The following is a 19,016-nucleotide window of genomic DNA, read 5'->3' on the forward strand; positions in this document are numbered from 1 at the left end:
ATGCACTTGGGGCAGCTATTGCACCAACAATCTCCCCCTTTTTGATGTTTGGTAAAACTTTGTTTAAGTTAGGTCTTTAAATCATGTAAAGCATAGCATGTGATTAGAATATGATAAGTAAAGCATAAATCACATGATATCAGAATAATTAATAAAATTAGTCATTTTTAAATATGGGTCGTAATAAAGTTTATATTCTTACGTCTATGACCTTCAATCTCGCATCTATAAATGTGACATCCTTTTTCTTGTGGATATTACGAAATATCTCCCAATAAGTACCGGGGCTGTGTAAAATATTTACCTATAAAGAAAAATATTTAAAAAATTAAAATAAATTTATTACCAATTATAAAAATTTTAAATAATGTTATTGTAAACTCACCAAGTCTATTTAATGCTCTACAATAGATCATGATTCAACCGTATGTTTTGATGATCTCGTGCTCAGGCCACCGACCTCAGCATTTCTATTGCTTTAAACAGTCATTGAATTTCATTGTCATTTTTCTACAGCTCAAATATTTTTCCATGCATCCTAAATCTCATCTGGTATATATGATGACTTTGTTCCATTTCTTCTTCCACTTGTATATCATCTCCTTGTACAACTTCTGACAATAATTATTCTATGTTATTTTGAATTCTTTCTCGTGGTTTGACTCTTAGGTATAATTTTTTTCAATAATATCAAAAATATTAGTATCAAAGAATATTGTACAATATCAATAATATTCAAATTACTTACAAAAAATTTATGAAATAAAAAAAATTTCAAATACACACCTTATAAAGAGCACTGTCATTCTTTAAATTTTTTTAAAGATGTACGTAACAACATTATGATCATTAGGAATAAAACTATATGAAAAAATTTATCATTTTTCAATATAAAAGAATAATTGAATTTGAATTACTAATAACATCAATACATATTAACCCCAATAATTCTCAACATAATCTGACCACTGTGTATTGGTGCACTAGCTAACATGATTATATCTATAAAATAACATTATAACACATACACAATTCAACATATAAAAAGCAAGCATATCCATAACAATAACAATTTTCAACCTTAATATTTAATCATCATTACAATCTGAATCATTAACATTAACAATTTGTAATTCTTCATCGCTAGACTCTATTAGATCATCAAGCTCCTCACTACTAGACATCTCTCCATCATCTATTTCCTCGTAAGTGACATTTATATCTATAAGTAATTGGGATGTTGATTGAATCTCTGAATCAACTGAATGTATCTCCACTTTCTCATTCTAAAATGCATCATGATTTTGGGCGTGATAGAGTTCAACATTTCTATGTTCGAGCGAGGCTTGATTCGACAAATTGATAACCATTCACTAGATCTGCTTCTCTTCATCGGGTATTCAAGATAGAAAACTTGCCCAACTTGTATACGAAAATGAAGGGTTCAAACTTGTTGAATCTTTTATTTATATGAACCTCAACTAAATTGTAGTTTGCATGTATTCTAGTATCTATTCTTGGAGTTAGATCATACCATAAATATTTGAATAACACACATTTTTATGGATAAAGTAGGATATTTGACCTCAATGATTTCATCAAGTCTATCATAGTAATCAAATTCAGTATCAGTGTTAGTGGTAGATCCTTTTACGCAAACACCTAAATTAGAGATCATTGTATGTGAATTACGTTGTGCCATATGAAATTTGAAGTCATTCACATAGTAATCAGAAAAGACTCTTATGTTACGGAGAGGTTATGATGCAATATTCTTTATTCTTTCATCTTGCACATTTGAAATTCTATGGTCCTTCACCTAAAAAGTAGTTATGATATAAATTGATTATAACATACACCGAAAAAATTTATTCTCTAATTTATATAGATTTCAAACCAAAATATAAATTCTGTCTCTATCTTTTTCTCTACCTCACTTGCACCTATTGATGGATTTTGTAGTTGTAGTTGTTGTTTGTACAAGCTGTCAAGGAAGGTAATTTTAAAACATATGATATGACAAATAAATATAACAAGATAAATATTTCAATTTAGAAGTTAACTCACTTTAAATAGGGTTTGACCTTGTCACAGTTTACGAGTATGTACTACTAATATATGCACCTATTGTCTGTGTATTCTTGTTGCATGGTATTCTTTTGGATTTAATCATCTACTAATATATGCACCTATTGTCTTACCAGGAAACTTAAAAATAAAAAGCATCTTTAGTTCTATTGATTGAGCATCATCAGAATTTTTAGAACACCTGCGATGTCTGATTTTTATATTATCAATAAAATAATATGAGCAGAAAGAAGATGCTTCTTCAACTAGATAAGCATTACATATTGACCCCTCAACTCTTATTTTGTTATGAATATTATTCTTTAATCTTCTCAAAATGTTCAAATGAATATATCCATCTGTACTACACAGGACCAGCTAGTTGTGCCTCGTAAGGTAAATGAACTGATAGATGTTCCATTGAATCAAAAAACTAGGTGGAAATATACGCTCAAGTTTACAGAGTATAAGAGATATTTCTATTTCAAGATGGAGTATTTTCGCTGTCATAATAACCCTCGATGTCAAATTTTTGAAAAAAAAAGAGACTCATTTGTAAGTTCTCGACAAACATTATTAAGAAGTAAATCATGGAAAGCGATTGGAATAAACCTTTGCATGAACACGTGACAGTCATGACTCTTCATTTCAAATATTTTTAATTTGTTTATATCTACACATCGAGCCATATTTGAGGCATATCCATCAGGGAATTTGATTTCTTTCAACCAACTACAAAATATCTGTTTACTTTCTTTGTCTAATGTTTAGCAAGTCTTTGAAAATTTATCGGTTATTTCATCTAATGCAACTTAGGTCTGTTAACTAATTATTTTAATTTCTCATGTGATTTTGCTATGTCTTTAGTTTTGCCCAAAACATTCATCACAGTATTGAAAATATATCAAAAAAATTTTCTCCACGTGCATCACATCTAAATTATGTCGAATGAGCATATACTTCCAATATGACAACTCTCAAAATATACTTTATTTCTTCTAGCCACACTTGCATACCCTAGTTGTATATTTATTTAAATCATCATAATCCATCTGAATTACTGGTATAAATTAATAGTTGTCTATTTTTCTCAGGGATTTCCTCTCCTAACTTGATTATGAAAGTTTGCTTACCACTGCATTCTTTATGAACTCCTTTCTTATTTCACCTGAAAGGGTGCTCTTTTAATAAAAATTTAGGTGATTATCAAACCAAGATACCTTCTTATTGCAGGGTAATAAAAATGCATCTGACTCTGTCATGCAATATGGACATGCTAACTTAGCAGTCATGCTCCATCCTGATAATATTGAGTATGTCGAAAAATCACTAGTCATCCATAATAAAATAACATGCAAGGTAATTAGTTTTACTTGCAATATCATAAGTCAAAGACCCTACATTCGATAATTCTTTCAACTCAATAATTAGATATTGTAAAAAATATCTATCTTCTCTTTTGGATTATTTGGACATGGATTAAGCATAATAAAGAATATGAATTTGTCTTTCATGCACATCCATAGTGGTAAGTTATATGATGTTACTATGACTGATCAAGATGAATATTGTTGTCTAGATTGACCAAATGACTTAAATTCATCTGCTGAAAGTCCCAATCTTATATTACGTAGTTTCATTGCAAAGGAGAAAAATATGATATTAAGATGTTTCCATGCAAAGGATTCTGCAGAATGACACATTATATCTCCTTCGTATATATGCTGATGATGTCATCTTATGTGGCTTGCTATTGTAGTAGATGTATACAAACGTTGAAGTCTAGCAGTTAATAAGAAGTAATACATAACTTGCTAAATTTTTCTTCTTCTTCCCCAATATGCGACCGCGTTGGCTATACCGAGGGTGATTACACAGTTTGCATTCAATAAGTTCATTCTTCATTCCAAAAGATCATGTAATTATTTATACAGCAATCAATCATTTTTATAGGCAAACCCAAACCCCTAACTAATTTCTTTATATTGTAAAAATTATCAATCATTATGTTATCAATAGTGAGCAATTCTGACATTAATTGGCAAATGTCATAGTAGCATCGTTCTGAAAAATGATGTCCTACTTTGACATTTAATAGTTTGCAGTAGCTAATAGTTGGGAATGACTAGAAGGAATATCTTCCTACACTTCTCTTTCGCTAGCCGTTAACATGTTATATATTTTCTGAACTTTAAGTATTGGTAGTTCATCAAAAATTTATGATCAATCGCACCCATTGTGGTGTAAACCATTGATTGCATTGCATTATCATTAAATGATGATTCCTGTTCAGTAATAAGGACAGATGACCAAGCACCATAATGTCTAATTGGCTTAAACACATAAGGTTCTCCATGATAGTACCAGATATAATAATTTGGAATAAATTCATTTTTACGAAAGATTAAGGGTTAAAAAGCTAAATGGCTAAAGGGTTATTGGTTTAATGGGCTATTGGATCCTAAAAGACTAAACCCGACCCGTTAAGAAAGCATATAAGGCCCTGTATACTCCCGATCGCGAGCTGCCTTCTCCGAGATCCCGATCGCGCGCGACAGCTCTGCTCCTTCGCCTCCGACGCTCGCATCTGAAGGTCGGCCGCCGGTGGAGGAAGACGGCGATCGGATCTGTGGGTTGGAGGTTTCGATTCTCGCCGGAAGAGCTCGGTTCGTCGCGTGTGGTGGCGGCGTTTTCATCGGCGAATCGGAGAGGAAGAACCGGTCGGTAAGGGATCTAAACTTGATTTCGGTTTAGGGTTTGATTCTGGAGTTAGATCTAGGTTTTATCTTGATTTTCGGAGTTGGATTGTAGGTCTTGAGATGGGATCGGTCGGTTTCGACTGTTGAAGAGGAATTGAAGAAGAAGATCCGGAAGAAAAGGAACCGAGAGGTAAGATGATTTCTAGGGTTTCTTGAGTCTAGATCTAAGTTGGATTTGAGTGTGTTGTGGATATCGATCAGATTGTTGTGGAATCTGAACAGGGAAATTGATTGTAGTTGATCGGAATCTGGTGGTTGACTCAAAACAAGGATTAGGGCACAATCAAACCGATCTTGAGGTAAGGAACTCTATGTTGTAATTAATTCTAAAGGTAGGTTGTTTGATGATGTTCTGTTAGATTAATTATCGGTTGGAGGGGTTGGTTAGAATGTGTTGAATCCATTGATTATGGGTTGTTGATTGGTTGTAGTATTGTATATGGTTGGATTGGATCAATTAAGGAATAATTAAACCCTACCTGGAATTTGAAACCAACAAATACCAATTGGAGCTAATTGGCCAAATTAAATTCGATTGAGTAATCAATTGAATTTAATTAGCTGATTGGAATTCGATTGGGTAACCTTGGGTTAGGTTAAATTGAATGAGTGAGATTTAATTATAGATTTAATTACTATAATTAAATATAGTATTGTTGTAATAAATGTTGTATTGTTGTGATTGCAGGACCTTGATCTTTATTGGTCCTATTATACGGAGTGAGTCTATATTTTGGGGGTTCTAGTTGTTGACGAGCATCTGTTCAGGTGGGTACCCTGTACTTGGTCACTACAGGTTAATCTTATAAGTGCATAATCTGTTGATATTCCTACTATCCTGTTGATACTTGCTATGTTGATGCTTGTTATCCTGTTGACACTTATTTTATTCGTTGCTTGATACTTGTCGTTGACCTTTGTATGATCTAGCCTGATTTATTTGGATACCATGTTGATACTACCTATTCTGTTGATACCATGATGATACCCTGTTGATACTGTCTATTCTGTTGATACCATGTTGATACCTGACTCATCTGATTCTGGTGGATTATGTTGTTATCCTGTAGCTATTATATGTTGAGATGATCACCATGACATCATCTAGTTGTAGTAGTTGACGACGGCAACAGTTGGCTGTCTTAGTTGGCTCTCACCGGACACCGAGTTGTGGTGCATTAGAGGTGAGGTTGCACCATAGTTGGGTGCAACCAGGACTGGCTCACTAGCCCTCCTGTGCGACTGCCGCTCCACCACTTGATTAGTAGTGGATAGTTGTTGGAGCCTTGTGCAGTATGTCCTGTTTGGCGCCTCAGCACTGAGCTCTGGGAGGGTGTTTGAGGATGACGAGTGCACTCAGGACCATGCATATTGTTTTGATGCGTGTTGCATGATTTCATGCATTTATTATTATTATTATTATGCTGCATTGTTGTTTACAGCATGTTTGCGTGTGATTATTGCACTTGGTTGATATATGCTTGCTGCACCACGGTTTTACATACCATACATTCTGATTTGCATGTTCCTATATCCGTTATGGTATAGATTCTTTCCTTATTTGTTGATACTGCTATTTATATCCTGTTGACCTTTTATTATGCACTTCTTACCTGTATTCCACTGAGTATCTCATACTCACTACCCAGACCCTGGGGTTGATTTGATTTCTCCCCAGATATCAGATAGGTGCGAGGAGCTTGGGAGATTCTGCCAGCCTGTTCCCTCTCACAGCATGGTACTGTGTTGTTACGTAGTTATAGTTGTTGGGTTTTGATGCATTGTACTTGGACTTGGACTTTGTTGTGGTTATGTAGCTTGTGGACTTTTGGACTTGATGTTTGGTCGTACTATTGTTGGTTTTGGAGTTTTACGTACATCGTATTCGTTGTATTTTGTTTTCCGCTGCGATGTTTACATATTTTATAATTGCATTTGTTGTATATGTTGTGAGTTGATGGACGTGTAGTCCTTATTCCAGCCGCCTGTGGCTGAGTATCATTGTTTGTATTAGGGAATTGTCATAGTTACTGGGGAGATGCTGCCGAAATTTTTCGGACGGCCTTCCCGGGGCGTGACAAGATATATTTCCACAGTATCCTTATCATGGAAAGTTATATTTCTACAATTTCAATGATTATATAAACAACGTAACTTATCGTCATCCATACAGTTTGGATGACTCTTAGCAAATTTCACAAAGTTTTCAACTACTCCATTAAATATTTATCAGTGATAAATTCATTTTCTAACTTATGATACATCCAAGCTTTATTCATACATTGTAACCTAAAGAAAATTAAATTTGTAACATTATTAAAAGTCTTGCAATAATAAACCTACATATAGTTAAAATATAATAATTAAATTAAATTTAAAGACTTTATGAACACACCAAATGAAAACATGCGCAGATAATATTACGAAGTAAACAAACAAATATTTTTATTAAACGAAATAAATATCATAATAAATAATGCCTCAAAGTGTGTCCGACCACCCGACCAAGACTGCACATACCTTTTATTAGGGTTGCATGAGGCCTAGCCACCTGAATAGGGCTAAGCTCGTAGCTAACCTCTCGACCGCTAAGCTCATGACCACCCTAGATCACAGCCAAGGTTGAGCACGCGGTCAGGGCTGAGCTTGCGGCCAGCCTACCAGTAGGGCTCTCGGACGGGCTCTCGGCTGGGCTTACTGCCCAACCTCTCAACGGGCCTCGTGCCCAACCTCTCGGCAACCCTTACGCAACCACCTGACCGGGATTGCAGCAAGCCATGCAGCCAGCCTCCCTATCGAGATCGCAGTTAGCAAATCGACGGGCCTCGCAGCTAGCCTCCCAACGGGCCTAGCGACTAGCTTCTTGGACGGGATCATCACCAACCTTTGATCGGTCTCCCGGATGGGATTGCGACTAGCCTCCCGAGGGGGCTCATGAATGCGCTCGCGGGCGAACTCGTGGAGAGGGGAGAGGGAGGAACTTACCAAGTGCCAAAGAGGAGATCTTAGCGCTTGGAGGATCAAAGCGCCAAGACGGAGGAGAGAGATCAGAGAGGAGACGATTCGCGTGGGAGAGTAAAGACGGGCTGTAAAATACCAAAAAAATATAAGGGTTTAATTGTAAATAAATTACCCTAATAATCCCTATAATTGTATTTTAGGAAAAATTAGTAAGGTGGATTAAGATTAACCCTAGAGTTGATTGGGTTAGCTAATTAAATCCTAGCGACGTTGATAGATCAATTAGGTTAGGTGAATGGTAGTAATGGGTTATTGGATTATTGGCTTAATGGATCTTCAAACCCAACTCGTTAAGGCCAGGTTAAAGATCCGGTTGAGAAGGCTACAGTAACCTCGATCGCCACCTTCTGCCTGTCCCTATTTCTTCTCCGCCGACGCCTTCCATCGCGCGATTCGATTTCTTTTCGCTTCCACCGACGCCGGAGCTGGGGGCTGAAGGAACATCGACGATCGGAGCTTGTTGTTGGGGCGGTGAATCGTCGGTGGTGGCTGGGAATGCGAGTGGTGGCGGCTGATCATCCGGAGGAAGAAGAAGCCGAATAGGTAAGGGAGTTAAACTAGGTTTCTTGCTTCGATTTCTTGTGTTGAATTGGTTGGATGACTCTCATTCTCCTTGGATCTTGATTCCTTTGCGTTCCCACAACTGAGGTGAGTGATCTGACTGGGGAATGTAGAGTGCGGACAGTGACGGATATTTTGATTGCGATGATTGATGCATATTACATGCATTTGTTGGTAGGACTATTACATAGTTTACTTTATTTATATGATTGTGACTGTTGCACTTGGTTGCTATGATTGTTGTACTGCGTGCCATTACATACATGATTACATGCTATGATTATGATTCTTGTTGCACTGTATGATTCTTCCTTAGTGGAATTAGTTATTATACCATGTTCTATACCTTGATACATGATATATTGTTGATACCTGATACCATGTACATGTTATTCATTTCTTCTGTATATGTTACTTTGGCTCGTACTCTTTTATTATTCTTGTTGTTTACCTTACATGCACTTCATTCCTGTATCCACTGATGTATCTAATGCTCACTACCCAGATCCTGGGGTTATTTTGTTTTATCTCCAGGTATCAGATAGGTTACTTGAAGTTTGGAGTTTCTGTTGACTGCTGTTATCTCACATCAGGAGTTTATCGTTTGTTGGTATGGTTATAGTTGTACTCCGGTTTGAGACTTGTAGTATGGACATGGACTGTATTTGTGTTGAATTTGTATCTGTGGTATTCGTATTCCGGATTTATGATATTTTTCGTTATATTGATTCCGCTTCTTGTGGACATTGTGCATGTGATATTAGTTGTTATGGCCGTGTATGCCTTATATCTTGTCGTTGATGTCTCTATGTGTTGTGTTAAGGACGTGTAGTCCTTATTCCACCCGCCTGTGGCTGAGTATCATTGTATGTATTTAGGGAAAGTCATTGTTACAGGGGAGATGCTGTCGAAATTTTTCGAACGGCCTCTCGGGACGTGACACAGGCGATTGAGAATTTTAGTGGCTGAATAAATTTTGATCGCTATTTAGCGATTGAAATAAACTTCGGTTGCTAAATAGTGATCGAATTTAAATTCAATCGTTATTTTTAGCTACCAAAATAAATTCGATCGCTATTTTTAGCAACTGAAATAACTTTGATCGCTATTTTTAATTACTAAAATTAATTTCGATGGCTAAATAGAGATCGAAATTAATTTCAATCATTATTTAGCGACCGAATCTAAGCTCGATCGCTATTTAGTGACCAAAACAAATCTCGGTCGCTATTTAACGATCGAAATTAATTTCGATCGTAATTTTTAACGATCGAATTTAATTTGATCGTTAATTTCATCGCTAATTAAGGGTTTTTTGTAGTTGCTGCCCTGAATGCATTTTTATCGTAATTTTTAACGACCAAATTTAATTAATTTGATCGTTAACTTCATCGCTAATTAAGGGGTTTTTTTTGTAGTTGCTGCCCTGAATGCTATACATTTTGAAAGAATTCAATTAGCTAATTTATAAGGAGATCACCTTTTTACCCATTTTGATCCTTCTCCTCTCCCTGATTATTATATCAGTTTAGAGTGGACGAAGAGGAAGGAAACTAAAGCAGTTTTAATGTTATTTTAACCTATTTTTGGATCCTTTGATGATCTTTCCAAATAACCAAAAGAGAGATAGATTAAATTAGATATCCCTACTATATATTGTCTAGCCATCAAAGTGATCAAATAGATGAACGACTTAATTAAGCATTCATCCATCATGATCACTAATAATCAGTCTTCTCAAATATCAATCTAAATAAGAAGTAATCAAAGATTCTTCCGCTTGTGGTTATCTTTACTTCAGAAGAAACAGAATGGGCAGGAATAAGTAGGCAGAGAAGAGAAAAAAAAGTGAAGGTGGATGAATTTTTTAAATTTTTAAATAGATGTTATTTCTGACTGTTACGTCAGTAATGATTGAGAGGTGACAAAGGAGGCACTGTTTTTAGATTTTAAATTCTTTTTAAACTGTATGACCATGGCCTTCTTGTCCTCTTCCATTGTCCGGAATCAAGAAAGACAGGCAAGAACAGTACTCATCCAAAAAGATGAAATTTAAGTTGAAGGGACAGGAAATGATACTTTTACCCACGAACACTATACATTCAGAACAAAGTCCTTTACCATCTCAATTATACAATGCAAAAATAAATTATTTTCATTTAATTTGAGGCCCCAGGTGAGTTGGACTTTTAGTCTTGGAGGGTAGGAAACGTAAGGGATGCTTCAGCAATGTGTGTTTGTCCATCCAAGATGGCCCAAATTAGACTAGTCTAGGAAGTTCTTGCTTTAATATTTCTTGCATGGAAGTATGGGACTGCTGCTGCCTGCTCTGGTTTGCTGCTTTGTTTGCCATTTGTTTTGTTGTTGGTAAACAGGACAATTGCATGGCCAGCAAATACCACTTAAGGGAGCTCATTCATTGTCATGTACAGACTGGAGTCAGCAGAAAATTGATACCTGAATCATCACTGAGAAGAGGTACAGAAACAAACTCACTCCGGCTTAACGTAACTTCTGTTGCAAAAGGTTGGAATCCGCCAACCTAGCGGTCCCACACGATCGGCCCCCCGACCATCTGTGGAGAGGTAAATCACGATGAATGCGGGACTGACCAGGGCATGGTGGCCGAGGGATTTGGAAACATGGCACAGATTAATGTTATCGCAAATGCAACCATGAGCCCTCGAACCGCCCACCTCATGCTGCAAGCACCCATGCCCTGACCAGCTGACCCCGCCCGTGGGCGGCTGCCCAACGGAGCACCAAACTATACACCTACATAACTCCAAGACTGGTACACACTACGCCTCTTGTTTCACCAACATAAAAAACGACATCTTCTGAACTTTCCGAAATGAAAAGGCTGCTTTCTCCTTGGGCCCTGAGCCACTCTGGTACAAATTCACTGTAAATACGGGATCACGCCATTTTTACCGAATAGCCCTGAACAATCTTGGCAGAGGATTCAGTTTTCCTTTTACAGCCTCAATCAAGTGCGTCCTTAGTCCTTTTCCTCCTCTGCTTGATTCTGTACTCGACGAGGATTCACTCTTGGTCACTCGTTTAGATCATTTTACGACGGTTTAGGTCCGAAAAGACACGCTAAATGATTGAATTAACGCATTACATTTTGAGGGGAAAGACGAAGTCAATAAGATGATTGCACCTTTCTTGGTCTTTTCTTAAAAGAAAACTCTCCCAGGTCTTCCAGTTCTGTTCGAGTGTTGCAGAAAGCAGGGCACACAGTGCCATGCCTGCGCATCTTGACGTGACCACCACACCAGCAACAATCTCCTGTGCCTCCAGGTAACTCCATCCAATATACATTCAATAGGCTTTCCGATTCCATGGGTCAAAGGATAATTAAAATATATTCCTCCTGTATTCACATCAGAAGCAGTATGAGTATGTGTGCGTTGGCCGAAATGAAGAACATTGTGAGATGAGAGAAGGGCCACCACCCACTTGACGCTGCACTGCGCGCTATATATAATTTATACAAGTCATTCTGGAGATATCAAACTAGCAGACATGAGATTGAACTGTTTGATCACTGATCCATCGTAAACGATGACTCATGCAGATAGATACCTTTCCGGCCATTCATTATCATATATATTGTTCGGTAGGATTTTTAATTACTTCACTTCGTGAACGATTGCTAATTGTTAGAACACAAATATTACAAGAAGACTAGCGGCCACCGAATCATCGAGTGCAAAAATTGAGAAGTAGCTTTAATCAAGGGGATGGAGTTAGGTTGAATTGAAGTTCTCTTAGCTCCAACACAACACAGCCCTAATGAAGATGATTGAGTAAATAGAAGTTACATTCCTAGCTACATGATTAGATATCAACTATTATTATAAATGATAAGAATGTTGCAGGCGATCGAGTGCATGCAAAATGCAGGCAACGAATTGGAGGAGAGGATGGGATTGGGCAACGAATAAGTAATCATAGAGTTGTTGGGTGGCAATTACTGTAATAGGATCTTAATTTTGGCGTCATATAATTGGATATATATATATATATATATATATAATATTGTGTGGTAATTGATGTGGGTAAGAAGTAGGCAGATGAGGACATGGAGGGAGCAGAAGAAGAAGAAGAAAGAAAGACAAAACAAAGGCAGGGGAGTGGGCTCGGCTCAGCTCGGTTCAGTTCAGACTGCATGCACTAGTCCTCCTGCGGGATCTCCTTCCCCTCCCTCAGCAAGTGGCCACAAAGGTCACTCGTCGTTGCCAAATGATATATATGATGGAGAAAGCGAGGGGGAGGTTGGGAAATCGCTTTAAGAACACACGCTTATAATTAGCTTCCTTCTGCTTCTCTACGTACTAAAACCCCTCACACCTCCTCCACTTCCTGAATCCCCACACTGCCTCGTCTCTTCTCTGCTCCTAATTATATTCCTCTTAATTTTCATGGCGAGTCCATTGTCTTAATTTTCTACAAATCTAAGGAGGAAAAGGAGTATCCCCCTTTGGCTTCTAAAGGCGCCAGCTTCCGCCATTATTGTTGTTGATCTGTTGCCCTGCATCACGGGAACAACGAGAAAACTCCATAAGAAGCTTGCTTTTTGACACCAAAAGTGCCCCAGGGGGATCGCCCACGCATTGTGTGCTCAAAGATCCGATTTTTTATTTTTTGATCTTTGACGATGACAATGGCGACGAAGATCGGCGGAGGCGGCGAAAGTGGAGGCGAAGGCGGAGGAGCGAGGCGAGGACGGGACGGGAACAAGGTGCGGCCGGCGTACCTCGGCGTCCGGATGCGGGCGTGGGGGAAGTGGGTGTCGGAGATCCGGGAGCCGCGCAAGAAGTCGCGCATCTGGCTGGGGACGTTCTCGACGCCGGAGATGGCTGCGCGGGCGCACGACGTGGCCTCCCTCAGCATCAAGGGCGCCTCCGCAGTGCTCAACTTCCCCGAACTCGCCGCCTGGCTCCCCCGCCCGGCCACCCTCGCTCCCCGCGACGTCCAGGCCGCAGCTGCCAAGGCCGCCGCGATGGTTCCCCCGGTACCGCCGCCGAAATCCCCCGAGGACCCGTACACCTCCGACGAGCTCGGCGAGATTGTGGAGCTTCCGCGGCTCGGCGTCCTCGACTCGGCCGATACTGGGGGCGAGTTCGTGTACCACGACCCTTGGTCGCCGTGGGCAGAAACCGGATTCGGATTCGGGTTCGGGTTCGGGTTCGAATTCGAGCCGAGTGAGAGTTTGACTTACTCAGACGGCTGGGAGTTGACCGGATTCGGAACTCTCCTATGAACCAATCAAAACTCATTTCTTAAACTCTGATAAAACTTGCAAAGGCTTTATAATTTTGCATTGAAGCTCAAAGTATGATAATATATATATAACTAGTTAAATTTATCTTATCTTTTTGTGCCTTTTCAAGTTAAAAATGAGCATGTATAGTCCTTTTGAAAATGATTAAAACAATAAAATGTGGTATGGGATTGTATGAAATAAAAAAAAAGGTCTACTTTGAATCGCCCAAGTTGAGTTTTCTACTACATTATTTTAAGTTCCTCTTTGGTCAAAATTTTACATTTTCCCCATCAACAAGTAAAGTTTTGTTAGGAAAAAAATGGATAGTTAAATGCTATTAATTATTAAATACCTAGTTAATTTGGTCTTCACCATGATTTTGATAGAAAAAAAAATTAAAGAAAAACTATGGACCGAAATGTGCCAGCAATGCTAGCTAAATTGAATAGAAACAGTCTCCTAATTCATGATCTCACTCACATTCTTTTTTTTTTTCTCTCTTTGAATGAAAAGTTTTCATAGTAAAACAATTAGCACCTACACCTAAATAAAATAACATTATATTTCTCTTTAAACAATATTAAGTCACACACAGAGAAATAATATATAGTTTGTTTAATTTGACTATTTTTTTATTAAAAAAAATAGATTTTCTTCTCATTCTTTATTAAACATGACCTTGCTTAATTCTTGATTTAATCCATTTTTAAAACATTAATTATATTATTGAGATGGCATGGCTTCTTTAAATATTTTATGAAAATTACTTCAAAGTCAAACACACTACTATGGGAACAGTGGGAATGTTTGTCTATTTATTTGTGACCTTGATATACTTTGGAGAATAAATTAATGTGACAATTTTCAAGGGTTATGAGTGTTGGGTTGTGGTTTTTTGGCCCTTAATTTCCAGCTAGTTGTTTGACAAATAGCATCATCAATGAATGAATTTAGATTTGAAAATTAATGTTTACAATATAAAAAATTAAATAAAATGCGCCACATTTGTGTAGAAATAAAATTAAATGTCGATATCTTTGACAAAAGAAAAGGAATCTCTACTATCACCAATGGAACCTTTATTTCCTCCACCATGGGGAATTCTAAATGAATTGATATTACACGACAAAACGATCTATATTTATTGATATTTTAGAGATAATTATGGATTGTTTAATTAGGATCTATGCCAAGCTCAATTATATGTAACTACTCGATGTGTTAATGGGCAAGTAGTCTTGGTTTTTTAATATTGTCATCATTTTACTTTATTTTCAATTTCTGAAAAGTATACCACATGCATCAGCACCCTCACTTGATATAAATCTATCGATTTTATGTTAATTGTAAGATAATAAATGTAATTATATTTAGAAAAACTTGAAACACTATGACTGTTTTATTATTGTTGCCTTGTATGTATAGTTCATTTTTGCATCTCTTTTAATTTTGATTCCAAGCCAAACATATATATGCCATCAATAGTTGTAGACATCTCATTATAGCTAGACATGAACCATGTTCAAAGTATATTTTTCATATAATTGTTTTATCAATTATTGACTTTGTTAATAATATAGAATTACTCTATTATAATTGCTAAGAAAAAAAGAATTATTAAATCTAAGTTTCTCATGACTCATTGTACACAAATATTTTCTCATAACTTAATGTTTATCAAGTTATATCAATAAATAAAACAGTTTGATGGCCATAAAATTATTATTTTATTAGCATAATGTTGATTAATTTCATGAAAGACAGTAAAAATAAGGGAAGTTGAGTTAGATATTTTTGAATAAGGATGAAATTGTTGGTTTATTCTATTCACAAATTTATCCAATGTGATTTTCTAGCTATTGTACTAATTTGACTTGGAATTTTTCATAAAGTTGAGAAAATAATGATAGTATCACAATCAATACAATAACTCAAGAAACAACTGAGTTTAAGGTCTAAGGATGATGAATAATGAGACCTGTGCTGCATATTCAACATCCCTAGCAATTATATCATTATCAAAAGAGGTGGTCACATATTCTTTAAATAGAGAAACATCTAGACCAAATTAAAGATAAAATTCAATGAGCCAGCACTCCTACAGAAAACAGGTTGCTGCATCTAAATTAAATTTTGTCTTCAATATTTTATTAATTAAACAAACAAGGAATATAATAAAATAAGATTGAAATTAATAATGCAGGTAACTAAAATAAATATGTTTTGTTTTAAATTGTTAAAAAATTTCAACACTCAGATCTTTGTTTTGCTTTTTCCTGACACAATAATGATCGACACAGCCGACGAGCTGCGAATACTTATTCACGTATCAATTCATATATCCATCCTGTCAAGAGCAGTCAATCATATTATTTGATTCTGAATTCATGTTAGTCGTTGCATCAAGTCACATCCACAAAGCTGGCAATATTTCGTCCTTTTCTTATTAAATCTTCGCCAAACGTTTAATCAATCTTCCCTGGTAAATACGGTCCTTTTCTTTTACTAGGATCGTTTTCAGGTCCAATAAATATAAGTTTATCGAATATATAACGTTACTGATGGTGCGTTTTCATGGTTTTAAAGGAAGGAAGATAAAATTTCTGTGACGTAGTTAGGAAAAAAAATGGATTGATATATCCTAATGGATCCTGTTCAATCTGAAAGGGAGATGACAGCGTGAAATGAAAGCACCGGTGTTGTCGGTAAAGCCTACGTGACTGTCCCTCCATGCATTGCAAGTAAAGCGCGCGCACACAAGATTTCTGCCACAGTCTTTGCGCACATGTTTTTTATAATGCCGACACGAAAAGAAACAGGGAATATTGGAAAACCGCACGTTGATTCTCTATCTCTTTCGACGAGGATGTACAGTGGAAATTTAGGGCGGGCGCAATGATTCTAAAGCGATAGAGATTTTCTTTGTCTTATATTTATTTTCTGTATATCGGAAAAATTTCTGGTATTTCTACATAAATGAGTGGCCATTTTTACAGGACCATCGAGGGTTCCGGAGGATTGCGGCGGCGGCTTTCCAGCCGGTTGACCGCGGCGGATCCGCGGGATTGCTGTCGGACGCGAATCGGCCGTTCGGAACGGCTACGGCGGCGGATCCGGTGGGATTGATGTGCGACTGGTACTGTCGGCGTTGCCGCTGCCTGCCACGTATAGCGCCGCATTCTGCAGTCAAACTGGCATGTGATGAGACTAGATCTCCTGCATGCGGCTTTGGAGGTCCGACGCAGAAATTGGACTACCCGGCTGCTTGGATTGGGGCCTGCCTAAATCTGAATTAAGATTCGTGATGATGACACCCAAATTTATTCATGAAAGTTGACCAGCGTGCACCAAATTGGTAACGACAATTGCACAACATTAATTAGTTGCAAAAACATGAAGGAACCACCAAATTGGAAGCGAAGTAATTAAACTTGAATGAAAGACACAGATGAAATAAACTATATATCATGCAAGTTCGATATATAACAATTTCAACGGGATGCCAATTCATACTCTGTATAATGTTCAATCCACTACCACCAATCCACACTAGGTATGAGCTGACTCCGATCATGCATGGTTGGATTTATAATTGAATCTATCAAACAAATTAACACCAAACAATCATCACAAATTCTCTCAGATAGCTAGACATGCACCAAACAAATCATGCAATTGCGTCAAACAAATCACTAGAAAGAATTAAAATTTCAGTAGAAACAACAAATGATCATCTTATTCATTTGTTTACTAGCGAACACAAAACTGGTAAAGTTTATAATCGCTGTTCGATTGGTCTCAAACATGAAAAAGTAACACATAATGTAACAAGTCATGAAATTTAAATTTCATTCAAGAGGAAGTAAACCACTTATGATGTATGTGGTTCATTTTCATATTTTTTAAATTTTATTTTACATTTATTTTTGATATTATATAAGTATATTTATATTTACTTCTAATATTTTCATGTATTTTCGCCCTTTTAGTTCGGGAGATTGCTTTTTTAGCCCTTTTAGTTCGGGAGACTACTTTTTTACTTGTTGTATTAATAGGACATAAAAATCTTGACTTTTGTATTTGGAGATGAAATAATCTCATTTTAGCACCTTACACGACCTCTTCTCCATGCATTCATTTTCAATTTCAATATTGAACTTTGATTGTAATCCCAACAATCCTCCCTTCAAACGAAAGATCACTATATATACACTAATCGAGGCCAACTATATATACATCAATCGAGACCAGCTTGACGTCCGATCTCTTGACCCATCCAATCTCTTGACCCACCAGGCCTCCTTGCCTTGATATCCGGTCCTCTTAATCTATCAAGACTACTTAGTATACAATCTAAATGATCTACTAGGATTTACCTGCCTTAAGAGCTTATCATGGATTTTATTTTGTTAGTATGATGTAAGTCATATATCTCCAGATGGTATGATATTATCCACTTTGAGTCTAAGCTCTCATGATTTTATTTTGAGGCTTTCTCTAAAAGGTCTCATATCAATAGAGATATTTTTCATTTTATAAACTCATGATCTTCTCCATGTATTTCTAATGTGAGACTTTGATTGTAATCCCAACACTTACCATGGTCGTTCACCATACTTGAATATAGAAAGCATATCGGAGCTCAAATGATATGTCTAACATCGAACACGACACGACCGTGTTAACAAACACTACCATGATAGGTCTTCTAGAGTCCACCACAATCATGGCGTGCCGCACCCCTTATGATTTGGAAATCCTTGACTTTTTAGGAAAATTTGTTAGGGTTCTCCTACCTTTTAGGAAACCCTGTCAAAATTTTAAAATTATAAATAGAAAAAGGAGTGGTAGCTAGAAGGGATCGATGGTTGGACCCAAGGATTGAGGGGTTCTTGAAAGAGACCCTAAGGATCGAGTGATCCTACGACAGGGGATTAAGGGGGAGGTCGCTTCAAAGACAAGGAGCTACGACGTTGATGACTAGTATCTTTGCCTAGTTTTCCTATTTTAGGACTAGAAAGTAATTTGATATTTTGTTAGATGAATAAATGCATTAATCCTTGTTTTATTCATGATGCACGATGCGTACAATTTATGATTGGTTCTAGTTTATATTTCTCTCTATCTATCATTGTTATTGGATTTGATTTAGATAGTAATCTCGTCGAGATAGACAGAGAGGTGTGTTGGTGTAATTAACCTCATGCCAAGATTGATCAGGTTGATCAAGCTCGGTTTGACTCGAGTTGAGTTTTGACATTTGATATCAAGTAACTCCAAGTTGATTGGATACTTGATGGTGGAAAGTCCAAATGGATCATGGAGGATCAAAC

The 19,016-nt window shown here is 37.0% G+C and overlaps 1 protein-coding gene and 1 long non-coding RNA gene across 2 annotated transcripts; both read left to right on the forward strand.

Annotated features, from left to right (window-relative positions):
* Positions 1–4,920: 4,920 nt before the first annotated feature.
* Positions 4,921–5,581, forward strand: LOC141842399 (uncharacterized). Its single transcript, XR_012602883.1, has 3 exons — positions 4,921–4,956; positions 5,049–5,125; positions 5,515–5,581. It is a non-coding gene; the product is annotated as an uncharacterized LOC141842399 (long non-coding RNA).
* A 7,194-nt stretch (positions 5,582–12,775) lies between these two features.
* LOC141841155 (dehydration-responsive element-binding protein 3-like) lies at positions 12,776–13,816 on the forward strand. The gene has a single exon (XM_074729281.1). It carries the CDS (start codon positions 13,075–13,077, stop codon positions 13,678–13,680), a length of 606 nt encoding a protein of 201 aa, XP_074585382.1. The 5' UTR covers positions 12,776–13,074; the 3' UTR covers positions 13,681–13,816.
* The last annotated feature ends 5,200 nt before the right edge of the window (positions 13,817–19,016 follow it).

Source organism: Curcuma longa, chromosome 11, assembly GCF_044706935.1.
Source record: "Curcuma longa cultivar G26 ecotype Majalengka, Jawa Barat chromosome 11, ITB_CL_G26_1.1, whole genome shotgun sequence".
Taxonomy (NCBI): domain Eukaryota; kingdom Viridiplantae; phylum Streptophyta; class Magnoliopsida; order Zingiberales; family Zingiberaceae; genus Curcuma; species Curcuma longa.

What these genes read in the sequence shown, in the direction of transcription:
- LOC141841155 (XM_074729281.1), top strand. Translation starts at nt 13,075, where the DNA reads ATGACAATGGCGACGAAGATCGGCGGAGGCGGCGAAAGTGGAGGCGAA.